We start from the raw sequence: 23211 nt of genomic DNA on the forward strand, positions 1-23211 counted from the left end.
CTCAGCACATGCTTGCCTGCCTGCCTGTGTAAAGCATGCTCAGGCTTACACTGAATGCTCCAGAAACACACCAAATTAACAATCACAAAATACTGAAAAATAAGTGTGAATGTGCCAGAGGGACAGAGGAGAGATTTGCATGCGTAATGCCTTGCGTGACGTGAAAGTGCATGGGACAGAAATCATTTGCTGGATTGTTTGAGCCGATATTTAAGAACTAAGTTTGAGCTTTTGCAGCTTCTTATGTCTTTCTTTTCTTCCTCTAAATCTCTCTTTCTGAACCTACATGGGTTTTCAACCCCTCAGGTTAAATTTAATGTATTCCACAGGAGAATGGATTGTTTAGATTCTTGTAGCATTCTTGTCATAAAGCTTTTCAATATACAAGACTGTGGATCATTTCAGTTCAGTGACCTGTTTATGACAGTAGAGTTCTTGAGATGATTCCAGATTCTCTTGACCTTTGGACTCTTAACTTTTCAAAAGTTAAATAATTCTTTGCTCCCCTTTCCCTTCTCTTTCGCTGTCTTCTCATTGGCTAGTGTCGCGCTCTTGGATGGCTGGGGGTATGGCTAGAGCTTCACTTCTTTGATGTTTTAACCGTTGTCATGTCTCTGTAGTGCGTGCGTCTACTGTCATTGTATGTTGTGTTTGCAATTGACTTAAATGTTGTTGTTTATGGTGGTGCTGGTTTTAATAATGTTGGTCTGTAAATGCAGATTATTAAAATGATCAGTGTTGATGTCACTATTAAAGTGACTCCTGATAAACTGCTATTTTTTTTTTATTTGTGTGTATGTATTTGCTTTAGGTCCATTTAATCAGATCAAGTCCAGCATTTTGGGTTCCACATCTGACTCAAACCTTACTAAGTACAGCACCATCAACAAGATCCCTCTCATCACTCTAAACTTCTCAGAGACCAACAATGACAAGCGGGCATCATCTCCGCATTCCTCAGAGAAAACCATCATTGCACCAAAGGTCAAAGATCGAACACACAATGTCACAGAGAAGGTCACACAGGTGAGTTATGGACATAACATAATGGAAACAAACACATACACAGACACACAGACACACACATTAATAACTAACTTTTTAAAGTTCTCTCTTAGAACTTCTGTTTATACTGTTATGTGTATTATTCACTGCACATTATTCCAATTAATAAAATGTTTGTCCTCCTAATCTTTAAACAGTAACTTATACCATTTGCCAAATAACTATTTAGTAATTGGATAAGGGCTTTGTTTTAGGTAATACAGCCTTTCTCAAATCCTTGCAAAACCAGTAATTTAAAGGTGCACTAAATGATTTTTGCAAAACAATGTTAATATTTGAAAGCACCAAAACAAACACGTCCATACCCCAACAGGACCTCGCCCCTATTTTGATAACTCTGCCCCACACATACATACACAACCCTGGCATTGACGATGTCAGAATCCGCTATGCTTGCATATTCAAGCAAAAGCCAACACAGAAAAGTTGTGTGAAAAAGCAAAATCAATGTAACTCACCTATCAAGAAGAAACAAAGCAACCTTGGCGTCCGATTCCCTTCCGCTCCTTGAGTTCTCTCCGCCACTGGAAAGCTGCTCCAATATTTACGCAGTCCTACCTCTTGCCTGATCAGAACCCTTCATTTTAATGTTTTGTTCCTCCAAAATTTTCCTCTTTTTTTATCTGCCATCTCGCTATCTATAGTCAATCAGCTAATATCCGTCTTGTGCACTCACTGAGTGCTCTCTTCTCCCTATAATTAATAGACACGCGCCTTACTGATCTTCCGAATACGATATTGAAGAAATGTTTGAGACTTTATGTTTTTAGCATTCATGTTATTGCCTGCTTAAGATGAATCGCTCTGTTTTCCTTATTTGTATGTACACAACAGTTTAAAGGGGTCATATGATGTTGCTAAAAAAGAACATTATTTTGTGTATTTGGTGTAATGAAATGTGTTTATGCGGTTTAAGGTTCAAAAAACACATTATTTTCCACATACTGTACATTATTGTTTCTCCTCTATACCCCGCCTTCTGAAACGCATCGATTTTTACAAAGCTCAGTGTGTTGTGATTGGCCGAATGCCTCAAGCTTTGACGGAAATGTTATGCCCTTTACCATATTGTGATGCTGTGTCCCGTTGCAACGAGACAAAAACAATAAAACTCATTATAAATTAGGCATTTATTGCATCCAGTGGGGACATAATTACTGATTATAATGACTTATACTGTCTTTATACGAGTTGCGTATCGTACCGTGTAAACACAAAACATGTCTGCATTTGTGATCAGCGAAATGACAAAGAACGAGTGCTACTCTATACCGCTCAAAACTCGTGTTTGAATAGTCAGTGACAAATTCTTTAAATATAAAAACATACTTACAGGCTGTGAGTCAGAGCAGCCAGCATTGTAGTCTACTCTCCCAGGTTCAGGAAACAGTCCTCCATAAAATGCGCTGCACACACTCAAATATTTGGTTTGAACTGCACTGGAACAGTGTTGTAAATACAACTTAACCACTGATTTCTAGTTGTGTCCTCTTTTGGAAGGCCAAACAAAGTATTTTCACATTCGCAATGAAACACAGCATTTCCATGACATGGTGGCGGCAACAATACTACAGCGAGAATCAAAGTTATGCCTTCTTTCTTTGCGTAATCAAGTTATGCAAATTTTCCCACACAGTGATGTAGACATGTGGGGGCGTGTTTAAACGAGGCGTTTTAGGAGGGTGTGGACAAGTCTTAACTTTTATAAAGAATATCTCTTTGGGTTTGAGACTTTAGTCTTTGCAACTTTATGGATATTATCTATTCACGAACAGATTGTAACACTCCAAAGAGACAGGAAAACTTGAAATCGCATCACGTGACCCCTTTAAAGGTTTGCTTTCAGTAATGTTTTTTTTTAAATAATACTATATTAATCTGCAAAGACGCATTGAATTGATCAGTAAAAATAATTACTTTGCATTGTAATAATATTTTACAATATTACTGTTTTAACTATATTTTGATCAAATAAATGCAGCATTGGTAAGCATAAGATATTTTAATGTTTCCAAAACTTAAAAAATAAAAAAATCGAAACAACTTTGAATTGCTATCTGGATCTGGTATATAACACCTCCTTTTCATTATTCAGTCAATTCTTGATGGATGAAAGTTCTTAGAATATTATTTTCTTTAAATATTGGGTTTCACTCAGAAATATGTCATATAACAGAAATAAATTGCGAATGCTATTTCATGTTGACCAAAGATGGCACTAATGATGGTGACTTCCTACGAAACAACTATTTACAACACACCATTAACAGCACAAAATAGATATAAAATGTCTGTTGATTCTACATAACTACTTAAGTCCCTCTGCTTGAGATTTGATATTTGCTGCACAGTGAGCAGGACCGATAACCGTTAAAGAAGTATGGAACGCCGTATTCTACATACATGTATTATAACAACATGTCTGGAATAAGTAGTAGGAACTAATCATAAAACATGAAGTAATAAATCTAGTAGTGTATACGCGAATATGCACCACTAATGACTAAACACATATATGCAAAATATTGGCTCTAGTTTGTATCTCTCTCCCACCTCTTCTGTCTATTTCTGTCAGTGGTGCTGTTTATGATTATTTGCAACATTATAGACTTGTTGCCTGTAACTAACCAGATGGCCAGTTACAGACCCAGATGGCTCGTTTCATCTTTTCTATTCTTTGTGTCATGCTGGTTGAAGAGTTGGACTCTAATTAAACTGGGTCTTGGCATCTTATCCTGAAATGCAGCCTCCCACACACCCGCAACCTTTATGCTGAACATGATTTCTCTCTTTCTGATTGACTTTTTTTAATACATATCTTTATACTCTTCTTAATAATAATGAGATCCTCAAATGAAAACTCATGAAAAAGTTCATGAGCTAGAGAAGTCACTTACATTAATGTGCAACATTCATATTAGATTTTTTTTTTTTTAACTATCCACAATAATAGTTTAAAGATAAACATAACTTTAAAGTTGAATCTGATGTAAGCCAACAAATGTCACTTAAAGGCAGAGTTTGATTACTGCACTGCATTATTGATTAATAATTAAACCCCAATAATTTATTTATACACTGCATGGGTGAAGTAATTTGGCAGGACACAACTTGTCAAGTGGCACACAGACAAGCTTATATACAGTAATTAGGAGAACACATGGAGACAGCTCTGATTATTCCACTAATTAGCATGGCCTCAGTCAATACAGAGCATTTTTTAAAAACTGCTTCACCATTTTGAGACACTATGACCCAAAATGACAAACACACAATAAATTAAAAAAAACAATAAACATTTATTAATTAATTCAGACAAGATTTACAAAACTGTTGATGAGAAATGATCATATATGTGATAAAATTATTATTATTAATAGATTCTAAAGATTCCAAACAATTTTCAAAACCTTCATACAAAATTAGGATTTTTATATAAACATACAATAAATAATTCAGAAAATAACCGATTAAGAAAATAATATAATGTTTGGTTTTGGGCTCAGTACTTTTTTTTTTTAAGATATCAATGCTGTACTTCTGTTCAGCAAGAATGCATTTAGCAAGGACAATATTTAGTTGATCAAAAGACAGAAACAAATTTTAAAAGACTTTAAAATTTGTTACAAAAAACCTTTCTCTTCCACTTCACTTCCGTTTAGATCTGTAGACCTGTATTTCTCATTATATTCATCAAAGAATCAAGAAAAAAATGATTCAACTGCACAACTTATTTCAACTTTGCAAATAATAAGAAATGTTTCTTTAGCAGCCAATCAGCCTATTCGATTTCTGAAGGACCATGTGACACTGAAGACTTGAGTAATGATGCTGAAAATTCAACCTTGCCATCACAGGAATAAATAACAATTGAAAAATCATTAAAATAGTAAACAGTTATGTTAAATTGTCATATAAATAAAATAAATACAGCATACACTATTAAAAGTATAGCATATGATCTCTTGGTGGCTGCAGTCCATGGGCCTCCAAGCAGATACCTACATTATTCAGCCAGTTTGTGTAGTTGCATATGTGTGTGTGTGTGTGAGAGAGAGAGAGAGAGAGAGAGAGAGAGAGAGAGAGAGAGAGAGAGAGAGAGAATGAAAGACACCCTCCATGACACACAAATACACACACAGGCTAGCTGAAGGCTTGGCAATTACTGTCACTGAAAGCAAGAGAAAATTGTCTCACATCCGTATCAGTGGAGGAATGGAGAGGAGGGCTGTATGAGCATTGCCTCTGTGACATTGAGACTGTCCTAGTGTGTCCCACATGCATGCTGTCATACATCACTGTACAGATCAAAGCAGCTGTTGACTCATTTGTAATAATAAGCATCCAGGGTGTTTCTGGATGCTTTAATATAATGCAGTGTATATAATCCTATGCATTTGTTTGCTCACTGAACACCCAGACTGGTCTTGTCCGAACAGACTGGTTCCCTGATGGGAAGGACATAACAGACTTTCTGTATGTCATTTTTTTCTCTGGCTGGATGGTGTGCTGTGGTCCGTGATTAACTCATGGCTGCCATGGCTATGACCCGTCACCATGTGGCCTTCTCTCAGCTTTTCACATTACCATCTGAGAGCTGGATCATGAAATTTGCATCATACTGTAGGCATGATGTATTGCTCTCTCTTCTGTTTCCCAGAATTTTTATACAGTAGACATACAGTGTGATGCTCTATTAAAAAAAAGGAGCTCAATGACTAAGTACTAAACAGACATACTCTAACATTCACATTGCAAAGCATTGTGGCCAATCAAAACAGATTATTTCTAGAAACAAAGCTACAAAATTCTTTATGATATTGGCATCACAACCATGATTATGTTAACAACAGTATGAACTATACTTACTAATTTACATATTTAAGTCCTAAAGGTACAGTAGGAAAAACAGTATGATCAGTTCTAAGGGTCAGAGAGGGTTGAAAATGGTCACAGAAAACTAATTTCAAAATTAAGATGGAAATCAACAGTGTCACTAAACAAATATGCAATTTTTTACCTTTGACCTTTGCTTAAACCAGTGATTAAACCAAGCTTTTAGCTTTAGAATAAATATTTTGAAAAATAGTGATAATAAATGGCTATTAATCATTTTTGTTTGTTTTTTAATAAGAATATTAAAACCTGAAATTGTATTCTTTTTATTATTAAATGTTGCTCTCAATATGAAACTAAAACTGCTTGTCGGTGGCCACAACAACATAACGTCTCAATGAGTCATTCATTCAACCGATTCATTCAAATGGCTGATTCGTTTAAAAACAAGGCTGTCTTTAATAATTGGTCACTGAATCATTGGCTCACTTGATCTGTTAAAAACCTGGGAATGCATTAATAATTTTTACATGTATATATATATATATGACAGCCCTAATTTATTTCAGTAAATTATGTCATATTTGAATAATTTAACACATTTTCATGTTCACAGTTCTCTGATGTTGGTTAATTGTCACAATACATTCTGGTAAACATAAAATATATATTAAAATGTTTAGAATTATTTTAAATGATTATTACCTCACAAACCCTCTATAGTTCCCTCATGAACCTAGGGGTTTGCAAACCTTAGTTTGGGAATCCCTGGCTTAGAATGAAGAACAAGATGCTCTTTGGAATATTTACAAATAATCCTGGATAATAATAATCCAGTATTTGCATAAACATTATATAATTTAGCTTTTGTAAAAGTATGCCATATCAGTTTATGGAATTCTTTAATTTAGGGAGCAGTTTTCACTATTAACTAGTTGCTTATTAGTGTGCGTAGGATTAGCATATTGGCAGTTTATTAGTACTTATAAAGCAGATATTAATGCCTTATTATATGTGGCCATATTTTAGATCCCATAACCCACCCATACCTAAATTTAACAACTACCTTACTAAATATTAATAAGCAGCAAATCAGGAGTTTGACTTTTGAGGCAAAAGTCGTTATTAATATGAACATGAACACAAATTGCTATGCTGATAATATGATTTCTAATTTTAAAATTTATGAGATTAACATCATAAATATCTGAATCACATTCTACACTGCATGAATTTAATCATGTGTACATTAAATACATGAGTCACTGTGTTGTTTCCAGTCTCTGATTTTGCAGCTTCTGATATCTGTTAATAGTTGCAAAATATAGAATTACCATTGTTGTCATAGTAACCGCATCTCCATGCTTCAGGTGTTGTCGCTAGGCGCCGATGTACTTCCAGAGTATAAACTTCAGACGTCACGCATCAACAAGTTCACCATCCTACACTACAGCCCCTTTAAGGCAGTCTGGGATTGGCTGATTCTGCTGCTAGTCATCTACACCGCTGTTTTCACACCCTACAGTGCGGCCTTCCTGCTCAATGATGTGGAGGAGCAGAAGAGACGAGAGTGTGGTTATTCCTGCAGCCCAATCAACGTGGTGGACCTCATGGTGGACATCATGTTTATCGTAGACATTCTTATAAATTTCCGGACTACGTACGTTAACACCAATGAAGAGGTGGTTAGTCATCCGGCTAAGATAGCAGTGCATTACTTCAAGGGATGGTTCTTCATAGACATGGTGGCAGCCATACCTTTTGACCTGCTCATATTTGAGGGAGGATCAGAAGAGGTGAGCAGTGCGTATGTATATGTGTGGTTTGATTTGTTTTAAGCATTCTAGAATGAATGAGTTTTCATGCTTTTCATACTATTGCTTATACTTTGAGTAACAAAAACAACAAATACAAAAAAACTACTTCAGACTACATGGAACATCATACCAACCAACCAGAACACCTGGCAACCAACCCCAAAATTTGGGGTTAAATATAAAATACAGTTTAATACTTAAATATGGATTTAACATTAAAACTGCCAGCGGGTAAAATTTACACATGCACATGACTACTGTTTTGATATGGCTAAAAACATATTATATCACTGTATTATGCCACTGTCTTCACAAAGTAATGTCTAGAGTCATGAAACGATTATTTTTAGTACACTAATCACTTTTCTTAATGGTGAATATAGGTTAAACCATCCTGCAATGACAACGAGAATTATAAGGAAATAAATACATATTTGGGTGGTATCATGTTATAATAATATGTAATTAATCACATATTAAGATAACCCATGTTATTTAAAATACTAAAATACCCTAAATAGACAATAGTGAGCAATAATAAATCACTGGATATATATATATTTTTTTTTTGTTTTGTTTTTTTTTCAGGAAACAGGGAGACTAGAATAAATAGCAACACAGTAGCAAACAATAAACACTAAAATTGCATAAAAAAATAATAATAATAATAATTACCCAAAGTTTATGTTAGCCTACTCATAAATGTTCAGACTTTGCATTAATTATTATTTTTGTTAATTTATTGCTCACTACTGTGTTGCTATTTATTCTAGCCTGCCTATTTCCTGAAAAAAAAAATGACTCTAGACATTACTTTGTGAAGACAGTGGCATAATACAGTGACATTTAGCCATATAAAAACCATATCAAAAGTCATGTGCATGGGTTAATTTTACTCTCTGTTTTTTTTAGGTATACAACAACCCCTGGCAGTTAAAGTGTTTTATATAAACAATTTTTAACAACATGGGATTGTAAATAACACAATTTTAGTAAAAGTCAATGACTAAGAGACTTGGATATTTCACTGAAAATCTGTTACATACATTTGAAAAACAGTCATGGGTAGAATTAACCCATGTCAGTTCTAGTGTTAAATATGACTGGCTGTTTTAGCTTTCTTGCAATAGTGTCATTTTTATCTAAATATTATGTTAGCATGAATTTATGTTTGCTCTTCACCTTCTTGATTAGACCACGACTCTGATTGGCCTTCTAAAGACTGCCAGACTGCTCCGATTGGTCCGTGTGGCACGGAAGCTGGATCGTTACTCAGAGTATGGGGCGGCTGTCCTAATGCTCCTCATGTGTATCTTTGCACTGATTGCTCATTGGTTGGCTTGCATATGGTATGCGATTGGCAATGTGGAGAAACACTATCTGGATCACACTATCGGCTGGTTAGACAATCTAGCCATATCTATCGGCAAGCAGTACAACGGCACTGACCTCTCCTCAGGCCCCTCAATCAAGGACAAGTATGTGACAGCACTGTATTTCACATTCAGCAGTCTGACCAGCGTGGGTTTTGGAAACGTGTCACCAAATACCAACTCAGAGAAGATCTTCTCCATCTGTGTCATGCTCATTGGCTGTGGGTATCAACAAATTAAAATTAAACTTATGGCATCAAAATCACCAGTATAGCAAACAGGAACAATTTTTAAGTCAGCTTAATCGTAGCTGTTCCCAAATATAATATAAAATAATATAATATAATGTAATGGGCTTTTATACTTTTTATACTTTTATATCTATCTATCTATCTATCTATCTATCTATCTATCTATCTATCTATCTATCTATCTATCTATCTATCTATCGTCTCTTTTTCTCTCTTTCTCTCTCGATATATAAATTTAAATTCATACAAAATCATCACATAAAATATAAAACATATAACCATGAAACTTGTTCCTATAAATATATTAATATTAGTAATATTTTTTAAAGGAATAAATATGTTTATTAAAAATCATGGTTTACACAAAAATATTAAGCAGCACAACTGTTTTCAACAATAATAACAAGAAATATATATATATATATATATATATATATATATATATATATATATATATATATATATATATATATATATATATATATATATATATATGTGTATGCATATATATAAATACAAACACACACACAAACAAATATGCATACATATATATATATATATATGTGTGTGTGTGTGTGTGTGTGTGTGTGTGTGTGTGTGTGTGTGTGTGTGTCTTCTCTCTTTGTGTTTTAGCTCTGATGTATGCTAGTATCTTTGGGAATGTGTCTGCTATAATTCAGCGACTGTACTCAGGAACAGCTCGGTACCATCTGCAGATGCTTCGGGTCAAAGAATTCATTCGCTTCCACCAGATCCCTAACCCGCTGAGGCAAAGACTGGAGGAGTACTTCCAACACGCATGGACATACACCAATGGCATTGACATGAACATGGTAAGAGTCAGGTTTTTTCCCCTTAACGTAAATTCCTGTCATTGAATAAATAAATGCTTTTATCTGTCAGTGTGTATAGTATGTGCCAGTGTGTTAGCTATCTAGTGTATCAAACATATGTACAGTATTTCAGTCACAGACTATTAATGTCAAATGTGTTCATGTTTCTACACAGTGATCTGATATGTATTTTTCTTTCTTATACGCACTCAAACGGACTGACTTCAACACCCTGGTGAGCAGGAGGTATAGATTAATGTTTGCTTTTGACCAAAAAAGCTGCAGTCATTTTATCTTAAAAGTTTTCCATAATGACTGTATATTTGTATCAAAGCATGCCGTTGATTTTAAACTGTGCATGTCTAACTGTGAGCAGTGTTGGTTATATACTTACCGTTTTATAAGGTAAGCATAGTCTAAATGTTATTCTCAATTAAGATAATTAAAGTTTGGTCCATTTGAAGACTGACGTTAAATCAAAAACTCTATTAACAAAGCTAGTGGCATGTGTACTGTGACTCATCCTGTTTCACTTTGATGGACCTAGGTCATACTCACATTTCCCATTTTATTAGGCATCAGATTATTTAGGTAGTCAGTCAGTTAGATAGTTATTGCAGATTAATACATTTCCATGCCAGTCTTTGTTCCCTGACAGACTTCCTAAATGCAATTTTAACAAGAAACAGTGTTTTTTAGTCTTTTTTTTTTTTTTTTTTTTTTAGATAAACCAGAAAAATTGGGCTAAAACATAAGTGGCAGTTGCATTTTACTCTGCTTGATGTGCTATCATTATATGAAGCAAAAGCAAATCAAAGGCAATAACAATGCAATGCAGCAGAAACAAAGGATCCCAGATGTATTCATACTGTGCTTCATCTTTTATGTATTTGTAGTTGAGGGAGGCTGGGCTATATTAGTATTGTATAATCTAAGCTCTAACACAAAGCTCTTAAAGCCTGCAATCTTTCTGCCCTCCTTCTCCTCTTCTCCATGGGGAACACTTTTTCTGTCTTTTCTCTCTATTTTCCCCTTTTTGCAGGTACTGAAGGGCTTTCCAGAGTGCCTGCAGGCTGATATCTGTCTTCATCTGAATGAAAGTTTGCTCCAGAGCTGCAAGGCTTTCCATGGAGCGACCAAAGGATGTCTACGAGCATTAGCGATGCGCTTTAAGACCACTCATGCCCCGCCGGGTGACACGCTGGTGCATTGTGGGGACGTTCTTACGGCCCTCTACTTTGTGGCCAGGGGATCTATCGAGATCCTCAGAGACGATATAGTGATGGCTATCCTGGGTGAGCAATGAACAATTTAAATAACTTCCACTGTAAGCCTGTAATAAACCCACCAAAATTTTGTTGTGATGAAATCTCACTAGGTATGGTTACATGCACTCATTTTCGGCAATCAGAATGAATTCAGTAAGATTACACATTCCATATCTGAGTTTCCATTAAGCTGCTTTGACACAATCTGTATGGTATAGAGTGAAATAGAAATAAAGGTGACTTGACTCGCCATATTCATTTACATGAGCATTACATGTGTTCTGTACAAAACATCAGCACATGTGTAGCTCACAGTTGTCTTGTTCAGAACAGGAGAAAGCCACCTCAATAATGTCATCGAAGCTACTGCGAGAATAATTGCAATTTTTGTCTTGATGACATACAGTATCTAAAAACAAAGCTGACATTTATGTCAAAAGGGCTTTTTAGCAAATATTTAGTAAATATTACTAAATATATAAATATGTACGTATGACATCTAAATTATGTAAACATAAACTGCTTGTTTTCTTTAAAAAAAAAACTTGCTCTGTCTGTTTTCTTTTTTATTTATTGTATAATTTAAAAAAAATTGCTACGTGTACTGTGTTAAGCTAACTGAGACTTGTTATAACACTTGCATATCTTTGCTCTCTTGTTGATTTTGATTGCTTACATCCTCATTTGTAAGTCACTTTGGACAAAAGCATCTGCTAAATGTACAGTAAATGTAAACATACACATTCCAGCACTGCACATGTGTGCAAGGTATTTTTAAATCTGATTTAGAAAATAGTCAAATTCAATGTTAACATGCTTAATTATTTTCTGGTCTAAGCCACCCCTTCCAATCTAATCAAAATTTCTCATAAATTGTCAGAACAAATTTACTGGTATTTTTGAAAAGGTCCTGTTCACACTTGACCTCTTAACGGTAATTTACCTGTAATTTACCAGTAAAGTCTGTATGTGTGAAAGGGGCTTCTAGTCTAACATATTTCAGCTTCCAATCAAATCCCAAAAAAACTTGTGACCGCATAACATTATGACAACTGACAGGTGAAGTCAATAACACTGATTATCTCTTCATGACAGCACCTGTTAGTGGGTTGGGATATATTAGGCAGCAAGTGAACATTTTGTCCTCAAAGTTGATGTTAGAAGCAGGAAAATGGTCAAGCATAAGGATTTGAGCGAGTTTGACAAGGGCAAAATTGTAATGGCTAGACGACTGGGTCAGAGCATCTCCAAAACTGCAGTTTTCGTGGGGTGTTGCCAGTCTGCATTGGTCAGTATCTATCAAAAGTAGTCCAAGGAAAGAACAGTGGTGGACTGGCGACAGGGTAATGGCGACCAGGGCTCATGGATGTATGTGGGGAGCGAAGGCTGGCCTGTGTGGTCCGATCCAACAGACGAGCTACTGTACTGTAGATCAGATTGGTTAAGAAGTTAATGCTGGTTCTGATGGAAAGTTGTCAGAATACACATTGCATCTCAGTTTGTTGCGTATGTGGCTGCATAGCCGCAGACCAGTCAGGGTGCCCATGCTGACTCCTGTCCACTGCCGAAAGCACTAACAGTGGGCACGTAAGCATCAGAACTGGACCATGGAGCAATGGAAGAAGGTGGCCTAGTCTGATGAATCACATGTGCGTCGCTTACCTGGGGATCACATATCGCCAGGATGCACTATGGGAAGAAAGCAAGCCGGCGGAGGCAGTGTGATGCTTTGGGCAGTGTTCTGCAGGGAAACCTTAGGTGCTGCCATCCATGTGGATGTTACTTTGACACGCACAACCTACCTAAGCATTGTTGCAGACCATGTACACCCTTTCATGGAAACAGTTTTCCCCGGTGGCTGTGACCTCTTTCAGCAGGATAATTCGCCCTGCCACAAAGCAAAAATGGTTTAGGAATGGTTTGAGGAGTACAACAACTAGTTTGAGGTGTTGAGTTGGCATCAAAATTCCCCAGATCTTAATCTAATCGAGCATCTGTGGGATGTGCTGAACAAACAAGTCCGATCCATGGAGGCCCCACCTCACAACTTACAGGACTTAAAGGATCTGCTGCTAACATCTTGGTGCCAGGTACCACAGCACACCTTCAGGGGTCTAGTGGAGTCCATGCCGACAGGTCAGGGCTGTTTTGGCAGCAAAAGGGGGACCAATACAATATTAGGAAGGTGGTAATAATATTATGCCTGATCGGTGTATATATCCTATAAAAAGTACAGTATCAATGTCCTAATTGTGGTTTAATGGAATGCTGTGAAAAATGGGTTGTCTTACAATATGGCACTTGCACACTCATCTAAATTTAATATAAACAGCTCAGAGGCTCAAAGGTAATAAGAGACTTAATGAAAGAAGTGCTGTCCTTCATTCAAGGAGATCTGTCCTATGATGAGCGCATCATGTTTTTTTATAGATGGAGAGAGACTGAAATAGAGGATAGCTGAAAGAAAGTGAGAGAACAAGGGAGAAAGAGAGTTGTAATTTTATAAGAAGATGCAGGAATGAGAGTGATGGCAGTGTGGTGCATGTTTCCCTTGTTCATTAGATTTGCGAAGTGTCACTTAGTGTGATGGAGAGCCATGAGTGACAGCGCTAGTTTCATTATTTACAGGCACACTTATTAAACTCATGCACACACATGCTCAAGAGTCTCCAGCCACACTGATGCAGGTGGAGCAGGGTAAGCCGAATTTAAATGCTCCATCTCTCTTCCTACGCAAGCTGGCTTTAACAGAATAAGGCCAGGGGAAGAAAAAGAGACACACACTTACACACTCATGCAACTCAGCAGAAACTTGCTATACACTGCACAAAATTGCTGAGAGAAGCTACCTCCTGCTTCATATGTATTCTCAGGTCTCAATTAAAGAATCACTACCTCAGCAAGAATCTATTGTCTTATGAAAGTGTTGCAGATGGACACTTCATCACTGTACACTAATTCTGGTTCTGGCCTGGACTCTGTTACACTAATATCATACTCACCTCAAATAATTGATATATAATATACAGCACTAATGGCTTTAGCCAAGACCCTGAGCCAGATTTAGATCCGGTGGCAGGTGGCCGCTGCCCAGGTGGCTGTCATTTGTTTGTCAGGTCTGACCTTTGATATGTATCACTATAGAAATGTGCGGTCAGGCCTTGCCTTTTCTATTGGCACATGTCCTCAGGAAGCTTGCAGGGGCTTTTAGAAATATCACATCCTCAGTGTTTATCACAATATATTTTACCCAAATTGTGAGCTTGGAATAAAAAAAGTAATTGCGACTTTATTTTTGCAATTTCAGAGTTTATATCTTACAATTTAGATTTTTTTTTCTCAGATTTTCTATTCATTCTCAGAACTCTGAGCTGGCATCTGGCAATTCAGACTTTTATCTCAGAATGGTGAGGTTACATTTCAGAATTCTGACTTTTTTTCTCAGAATGAGTTCCATTTGATATTCATATTAATGCACAAAATCACATATAACATTTACGAAATTACATTCACAAAATTTATTAGAAAACCGTTGATGTTAACTCATTGTTTTAAGATATAAATTTCGAATTGTGACATAAAAAGCAATGCAATTACCTTTTGTTTTGTTTTCTTTTTTTCTTTTTTTTTTGTCCGTGGGCTTTCATAGCAATCTAAACTGAATGTGTTAAAATAAATAACATATGTGACCCTGGAACACAAAACCAGACATAAGGGTAAATTTTTTGAAATTGAGATTTATACATCATCTGAAAGCTGAATAAATAAGCTTGCCACTGATGTATGGTTTGTTAGGATAGGACAATTTGGCCGAGATACAGCTATTTGAAAATCTGGAATCTGAGGGTGCAAAAAATTAAAAATATTAAGAAAATCACCTTTAAAGTTGTCTAAATGAAGTTCTTAGCAATGCATATTACTAATCAAAAATTAAGTTTTGATATATTTACGGTAGGAAATTTACAAAATATCTTCATGGAACATGATCTTTGCTTATTATCCTGCTTATTATAAAAGAAAAATCAATAATTTTGACCCATACAATGTATTGTTGGCTATTGCTACAATTGGAATTTACCCCTGGGACTTATGACTGGTTTTGTGGTCCAGGGTCACATATTACTAAGACAATTAAAAGATAATAAATATTTTGTCTTCACTGGCAGCACACACATGCCAACAAGTGTTCCCTTGTTCACAACAAATGATTCTCATAAGCTGGTTCTTTTATTGAATTAAACAAAAAGACTTACAAAATCATTATCAGTTTGAATCAACCCTAGGGGTGTAATGGTACACTAACATGACGGTTCAAGTATGTTCCTCAGTTTTGCCGTCAAGATTTGGTATGCTTTCGGTACAGCAGGAGGAAAACTAAACATAAGATTGCTTTAAAAAAAAAAACGGTTTACCTCAGCTTATGCTCTAAATTAAACTATATTACAAGCTGTTTTATTGACATCTTTCCGCGGTTGAAACACTGATTGAGTGATTACATGAGATGTTCATTCATGTTTATTTCATGTTAAAACTAGTAGTAAAGAGGAGGGGACGATCGCGCTCATTCACACTCCGCACTGCCTTTTGAACTGAGGCGTTTATACAGCGATCTGTCGCGCCACATCGAAGAGCATTAAAACGTCATTTATTGTTTGAATTTCCTGGGGAGAAAAATTTAAATTTGAAAAATGAGACTGTTTATTATCAAAAGTAAGAATATAACTGGAAGTTTCCAATGAAGTTCCACTCGTGCAGTGGTTAAAACAATGCTGTATTTGTTTGGTACACATGTGTACCCTTACCGAAATACGTATACGACTACGCATACCATTACACCCTAATCAACCCACTCTAATATGAAAAGACAACAATAAGAAAGCTATTTGAAGGTTGATTCCCTCAAAGAAGTGTTTGTTTGATCAGTGGCAGATGGGGAGAGTTTTGAAAGCATGTTTGCCAACAGCTATTATTTTTGGCTCAGAAATGACACACTTCAACTTTAAAGATAAACATTCAATAAAATCAATTTAGTGAATTTTATTTAATAAAAAATTGGCAAATATCTTACATAACTTATTATTCTGTCGACAGCACTGACACATATTTCACTATTTCAATAGGAATCCAAGCAGTTAGGAATTTCACATGCAGAAGATTTACCCACAGAATTTGCAATGGGTTCAAGAAATCTGCCTGGTTTGAAAGTGACTTCTGTGTGCTGTGCGTCATACATCACTACTAAAGTTGACCTTTTTTGCCTGTGAAATTTTGCTTACTTAGTCACACACTAATATGGGAACTTACTTTCTCCCTTCTAATTCTTTGTTCATTTCTTCCCTCATTGCTTTATCTTCTCTTCCCTCTCTTCTCCTCTGATCACTGTACGCCCACCTCTCAGGTAAGAATGATATTTTTGGAGAGATGATTCATCTGTACGCCAAACCAGGAAAAGCCAATGCAGATGTTCGAGCGTTGAGCTACTGCGACCTCCACACCATCCAGAGAGAGGATCTGCTGGAGGTTCTGGACATGTATCCTGAATTCTCAGACTACTTCCTGTCCAATCTGGAGCTCACGTTTAACCTGCGTGAAGAAAACACCAAGGTAAAGCAGCAAGCTATAAGTGCTTACTGTTTCGAAATAAGATGAAATGTTCCACGCTAGCATTGACTACATAAAGCTCCCTCTGCAGTCCACCCCGACCCTTTATGAAAACTAAGCAGAACATCTTCAGAAATCATGTAATTAACTATTGCCACATGTATACACATCTGTATGATTTTATTAATCCTAGAGGGACAACTTACTGTTGTTTTGGGCATACAGCGCGGACAAACACATACACTGAGGTACAAGTGAAGACATGGCAGATTAGGAAATGATGGTCTAAGTAATTTAAATCCCCTTTCTTCCCCATTCTGATGCTCAGTTTGAACTTCAGCAAGTCGTCTTCACCACATCTAGATGCCTACATGAATTGAGTTGCTGCCATGTGATTGGCTGATTAGCAATTTGTGTTACCAAGCAATTGAATAGGTGTACCTAATAAAGTGGCCAATGAGTGTATATATGCAGTCCATTTACATGTGTAGAACCATGGTTCCATTTTGTTCCTTTGTATGCAGGGTTTCCATGGGGCTTTGAAAAGCATTAAAAGTCATTAAATGGTTTTTTCGAAAATTAAGGCCTTAAATGGCATTAAAATTCTTAAGTCTGAATGAATCAGTTGAAATAATGATTCATAAGCTCACTTATTAAAACAGTCACTTACTGCCACCTACTGGTGGTTTACTCTCCTATTTTTTTCCAACCTTTCATATTTTTTATTTCAAATGATTGAAAAAAATAAGCTTTTTCCAGTCATGGCCTGATTTTTCAGTATGTCTGTCATTCAACATCTACTGGTACTTTGTTAAATCAATTTTGAAATATCTGCATGTGTGGTTAAAAATATGGGATCATGAAGATTTTTTTTTTTTAAGTTTTTGAAAGAAGTCTCTTATGCTTACCAAGGCTGCATTTATTTGATCAAAAATACAATAAAAACAGTTATATTGTAAAATATTATTTCAATTTATAATAACTGTTTTTATGTGAATATATTCTAAATATAGTTTATTCTTGTGATTGAATGCTGAATTTTCAGCACCATTACTCTAGGTGTCATATTTTTTGTGGAAACCATAATATACTGTATTACCATTGAGAAGAACCATTAATGTTTTTTTTATATATATATATATATATATATATATATATATATATATATATATATAAATACTTTTATTCAACAAGGACAAATTTAATTGATCAAAAGTGTCAGTAAAGACATTTATAATGTTACAAAAGATTTTTATTTTGTTATTTTGAACTTTCTATTCATCAAAGGATCCTGAAAAGTAAAACGTATCACAGTTTCCACAAAAATATGAAGCAGAAAAAAGTGTTCTATACTGATAATAATAAGAACCATTATTAATAATTGAGCACCAATAATAATTGGTCATTACATTAATGATGCTGAAAATTCTGCTTTGCATCACAGGAATAAATTACATTTTAAAATATATTAAAATAGAAGACAGACTGAAATAATATTCTCAAAGTTACTATTACTGTAGCCTTGTTGAGCAAGAGAGATTTGTTTCAAAAACATTAAAAACCTTTGTCCGGGAGTGTGTGTGATATATATGGGTTGTGTATGGCATTTAAGAAATTTAAAATGGCATTAAAAAGCCATTAAATTAGATTTGATGATACCTGAAGAAACCCTGTGTATGTCTCCACATATAGTGGAATGACAATAAAGCTCAGTTTTTTTTTTTGTAACAAAGAGACTGAAATTTATGTTGTTATTCTGATGTATTATTCTCTATGTCATTTTGAAGTCGTCATGTTTAAAGAATGGTCTAGAAATTCTTCAAAAAGTCAGCTTTTATGTTTTGCAGAAGAAGGCCTATCTGTTTTTCCCTTCCTGATGTTGATGCAGTAAATAAAGTTAGTGTCCGTATAATGCTTTGCCTAACGTAATGTTGTCTTGTGTGTGGCAGGGAGCCACGGCTCCTCAGAGCAACCTTTACACTGATGTGAGTGACTCAGACACAGAAGACCCTGATGTCAGGACCAAACCCTGCTTTAAGAAGAACCGCTCCGCAGGTCAGGAGCTACTTCCTCTCCTCTTTTCCATTATTCTCTCTTTTTTCGGTCTCTCCTTTGTTTCCCTTCCCCTGTCACCTCCCCTCCTCTTTCCACCCATCTCTTTTTTATCTCCTGCTGGGTTTCAAGCTGTTGCCATGGTGATTGTTGGCCACAGACAGATGTTTGTTATCGTATGTTTGCTACGTGCCAGATTTCACCTGAACGGTCAAGAGCCGTTTTAACCCCCGTCCCTGTGTAACCGGCTGTTTGGATTATTCATCCCAGCCAAATCGCTTACTCTCTTGCTGGCACATCCCTCACTATCTTTTTCTTTGTTTAAAGTGCAGTCTGCAGAATGACCGTGAGAACTGTGTGTGTAATTCTGCGAGGACTTTGTGTTCCCTCAGGTTCTCCTAACAGACTGAGCAGGACAGACAGAGAAAGGGGAAGAGATCGAGAGGTTCACACATTACCGGGAGAGGAGGAGAAGGAAGAGGAAGAGGAGGGTGAGGAAGAGATGGCGAGGACTTTGAGTCAATCCATTCCTGTCAACCTGAACACCATCCCTGACACATACTCTAAAGATTGCGTTGAAAACCATCTGTTTCACAAAGGTATAACATACTCATTCTCCAGGATGCCCTACAGTAACACTTTACTTGTGACATACAGATAACAGAAAACAGATGATCGGAAAAGTAAAAAATATACTTGGTTATATCCATCATTTGCTGATTGAATGGAGGCAGATCTTAATTCAAGCTTGAAGCCAACTGTAAGGGGCGGGATTTAAGCGGATGAAATGATTGTCGGACGTATATCACCAGAGAGTAATTTCGACGGAAGATCAAGTTACATAATTTTTAATAAGAATAGGTCAGAAAAATGTTTTACTTCATGCAGACTTAAAAGACAATTTCTAAATTAAATTATATTTTATATTGTAACAGTACAAAGCAAGAGCAAATAATAAAATTTCCTTTTATTTTACTTTTTTCTACCTACTATTCATGTTATTTTATTTTGTTAAAGGGGTCATATGATGCGATTTCAAATTTTCCTTTCTCTTTGAAGTGTTACAAGCTCTTTGCAAAGACTAACGTCTCAAATCCAAAGAGATATTCTTTATAAAAGTTAACACTCGTCCACGCCCCCCAGAAACGACTCGTTCTAACACACCCCCACATATCTACATCAGTATGTGGGAAAAATTGCATCACGCCGCCCAGATGTTCATGCAGAGAAAGAAGGCGTACCTTTTATTCTCATTGTAGTATTGTTGTTGCCGCCGCCGCCATGTCGTATAGACGCTGTGTGTTTCACTGTGAAAGCGAAACTACTTTGTTTGGCCTTCCAAAAGAGGCGATATCCGCCTGGAGCTGATCCGTGCTGGTCGCTGAGGAAATACATCAACTTTGCACTGTGGATCCCCCGATCGACTTTCACCATGGACGAAGCAGAATCCAGCCCGTGGTCCACACATGTGGTTGCTGCAAGCCCAAGGTACGCTCCTTCGTAGAATCAACCTGCCGCACCGTTCTCAAGCCGCCTGCCTCTGCTCACTCAAGCCAGCCGCAGCTCACTCTAGGCCTCCGGCCTTCGCTCACCCAAGGTCGCGGTGTGTGACGCTGTTTCATTGAGAAAGCGAAACAACTTTGTGTTTGCCTTCCAAAAGAAAACATAACTAGAAATCATGTTTATATCACGTTTATAATGGATTTTATGTTTATGTCTCGTCGCTCCAGACGGACAAGACATCACAATATGTTAAGAGGCGTAACATTTCAGTCACACGCTTGAGGCATTCGGCCAATCACAACGCGCTGGATATCTGGCCAATCACAGCACACCTAGCTTTTCATAGCGATGAGCCTTGTAAAAACCGACGCGTTCCCTAAGGTGGGGCATAGAGGAGAAACAATAATGTACAGTATGTGGAAAATAATGTTTTTTTAACCTTAAACTGCATAAACACATTTCATTACACCAAATACAAAAAATAATGTTCTTTTTAGCAGCATCATATGACCCCTTTAAAATCAAGATATATTTGTAACATGTTTTCATAATTAGAATTTCTGTTTTACAACTATTGTGTTTGTGTGTGTGTTAAACATTAAATTAACATAAATAATCAATGCGTAACTTCTATTACATTGTCTTTAATCTTAAAAATGTTTCCTTTTGGTCATATTTTCTGCGTTCCATGGGCCTAGCTTGAAAACCCTTTGTGATTTCATAAAAATGTGTTTGCAACAATTTTATAATAATATAATATATCACCTTTTTAAAAAAAAGTTTTTGCAAGCAAAATCTAGTGATTTCAGTTGGAATCCATGTGATCGGAAATTTTATGAAAGATTTCCCCGTACAATTTTTGATTCAAGTTGATCAGATCACACATTCACAACGTTGACAAACAGAAAGCTGTGTGGTTTGAAAGTGACTTCTGTGTGAGCTGTGCTTCATACATCTCTACAGTGTTGACTATAGACAATGGACCTTTTTTGACTACGAAATTCCACTAATGTGCACCTTAAGGTGTATTTGATGGTATTATTATCAATATTGGCAACCCTTTCTATGAACCTATATATAAAATGCATTGTATACACAAGTTTCGTAGAAAGTATTGGCAAAAATTGCAATTTCAGATTGAATATATAAAGAGTAAATTTATAAATAACTAGAAGAGACTTTTTGTGACTCTGGTCTGTAAAGAAGAGGTTTTAATGAACAATGACTGCTGATATAATTACATAGCCAGGAAGCTTCTCTTCCTCTCTTTCCTTCTCTCATTTTTTCTCCAAATCTCAAAATATTACAATACAGCACTAGAGCATATGATGAGAGCTTGGTGTAATATCTTGTTGAGGCAAACATTTTTTTTGGCTTCCGGGTATTGCAGCTGTTATATTAGGGGACACTGGTGCAGTGTGGAGAGAGCATTAATGACGTGTGTGTGTGTGTGTGTGTTTGTGTGTGTGTGTGTGTGTATATGAGATATATCTAATTTGTCTTGTTATGGTGCCATATGTTTTGTTATAGGGTTTGTGTGTGTGTGTGTGTGTGTGTGTGTGTGTGTGTGTGTGTGCAGTACAATTGACAACATAAATAACTAATCCGTCTTACATATATTTTATTCATTTGGGTTTGTATGTATCTGATGTGTTTGTGTGTGTCTGTGATTAATTGCACTGGGATGTTGTGTTTCTCTAGATGTGTGTGTTGAAGAATGGCCTTGTGGGAATGCAGATGACTCAGCGAAATCTCAGGACAGAAAAGGAGGAGACGACCGTGAAAGTGACATCACATTCGGCGAAATGGAGCAAAGACTGGATGTACTGCAGGAACACCTAAACAGGTGAGAGAGAGAGAACAGCGAGATAAAGTAGGTCACATGAAAGAGTAAACCAAGGGAATATGAGTTAAAACATCAACTTTATAATGCAGAACATTTTGTGCCATTTATAGAATGGTACTTGCCGCCATCTGCTGGTCAAAGACTGTATTGCACTTCTGTGTCAATATATGTGTGTGTTTGTAGGCTGGAAGAGCAGATGACATCAGACATCCAGGCTATTTTACAGTTGCTCCAGAGGCAGAGCACTCTGGGACCTCCAGCGTACAGTACTGTGTCCGTCGTTCCAGACTACCACAAACCCGTGCAGCCCGTCACTGCCATGCAGATGCAGGTAACACACCGGCTGTGTTCAGCATTTCTGAAGAAGAAACTGGGGATATTTCTTAGTTCAGTGGCCAAGTTTAATTGAAATCTCACTTATATGTTAGGAATAATGTGCATCCAGCTGGTTGTTATCAGTGAATATACCCTGTCAATACAATATTATATGGCTACTTGCCACATAATTAAATATTTACACACAAAATATTGATTTGAGTTGAAATGTTTTTTTAGCTCTTCAAACGCAAAAATTCCATAATAAAAAGCACTTCCTAACAAATGGCTTTCAGTCGTATCACTAATTACAAAGCTAAATAAATTGATGTCCTCCTGCACTTAAATAAAGACAAGAACATAAAATATGTTTATTTGAGAAAAATGCATTTCAAAATCATAGCTGTTATTTTAACAGTAGTATACCTGTGTGGGTACCATATACTATTGT

At 36.3% G+C, this 23211-nt stretch overlaps 1 protein-coding gene across 2 annotated transcripts in view; it reads left to right on the forward strand.

Moving 5' to 3' along the window:
- LOC109060714 (potassium voltage-gated channel subfamily H member 7-like) overlaps window positions 1-23211 on the forward strand; it is a 42028-nt gene that overhangs the window by 15144 nt on the left and 3673 nt on the right. The window contains exons 4-14 of one of the 2 annotated variants that reach the window (XM_042757848.1): window positions 543-566; window positions 812-1026; window positions 7272-7697; window positions 8913-9312; window positions 9976-10175; window positions 11218-11470; window positions 16842-17047; window positions 18994-19099; window positions 19489-19695; window positions 22301-22445; window positions 22629-22776. In XM_042757848.1, the coding sequence (XP_042613782.1) occupies window positions 543-566; window positions 812-1026; window positions 7272-7697; window positions 8913-9312; window positions 9976-10175; window positions 11218-11470; window positions 16842-17047; window positions 18994-19099; window positions 19489-19695; window positions 22301-22445; window positions 22629-22776 (2330 nt within the window). Of the gene's footprint in view, window positions 1-542; window positions 567-811; window positions 1027-7271; window positions 7698-8912; window positions 9313-9975; window positions 10177-11215; window positions 11471-16841; window positions 17048-18993; window positions 19100-19488; window positions 19696-22300; window positions 22446-22628; window positions 22777-23211 lie in introns of both variants that reach the window. The other variant, XM_042757849.1, reaches the window with a different exon arrangement.

Source organism: Cyprinus carpio, chromosome A6 (assembly GCF_018340385.1).
Source record: "Cyprinus carpio isolate SPL01 chromosome A6, ASM1834038v1, whole genome shotgun sequence".
Classification (NCBI taxonomy): Eukaryota; Metazoa; Chordata; class Actinopteri; order Cypriniformes; family Cyprinidae; genus Cyprinus; species Cyprinus carpio.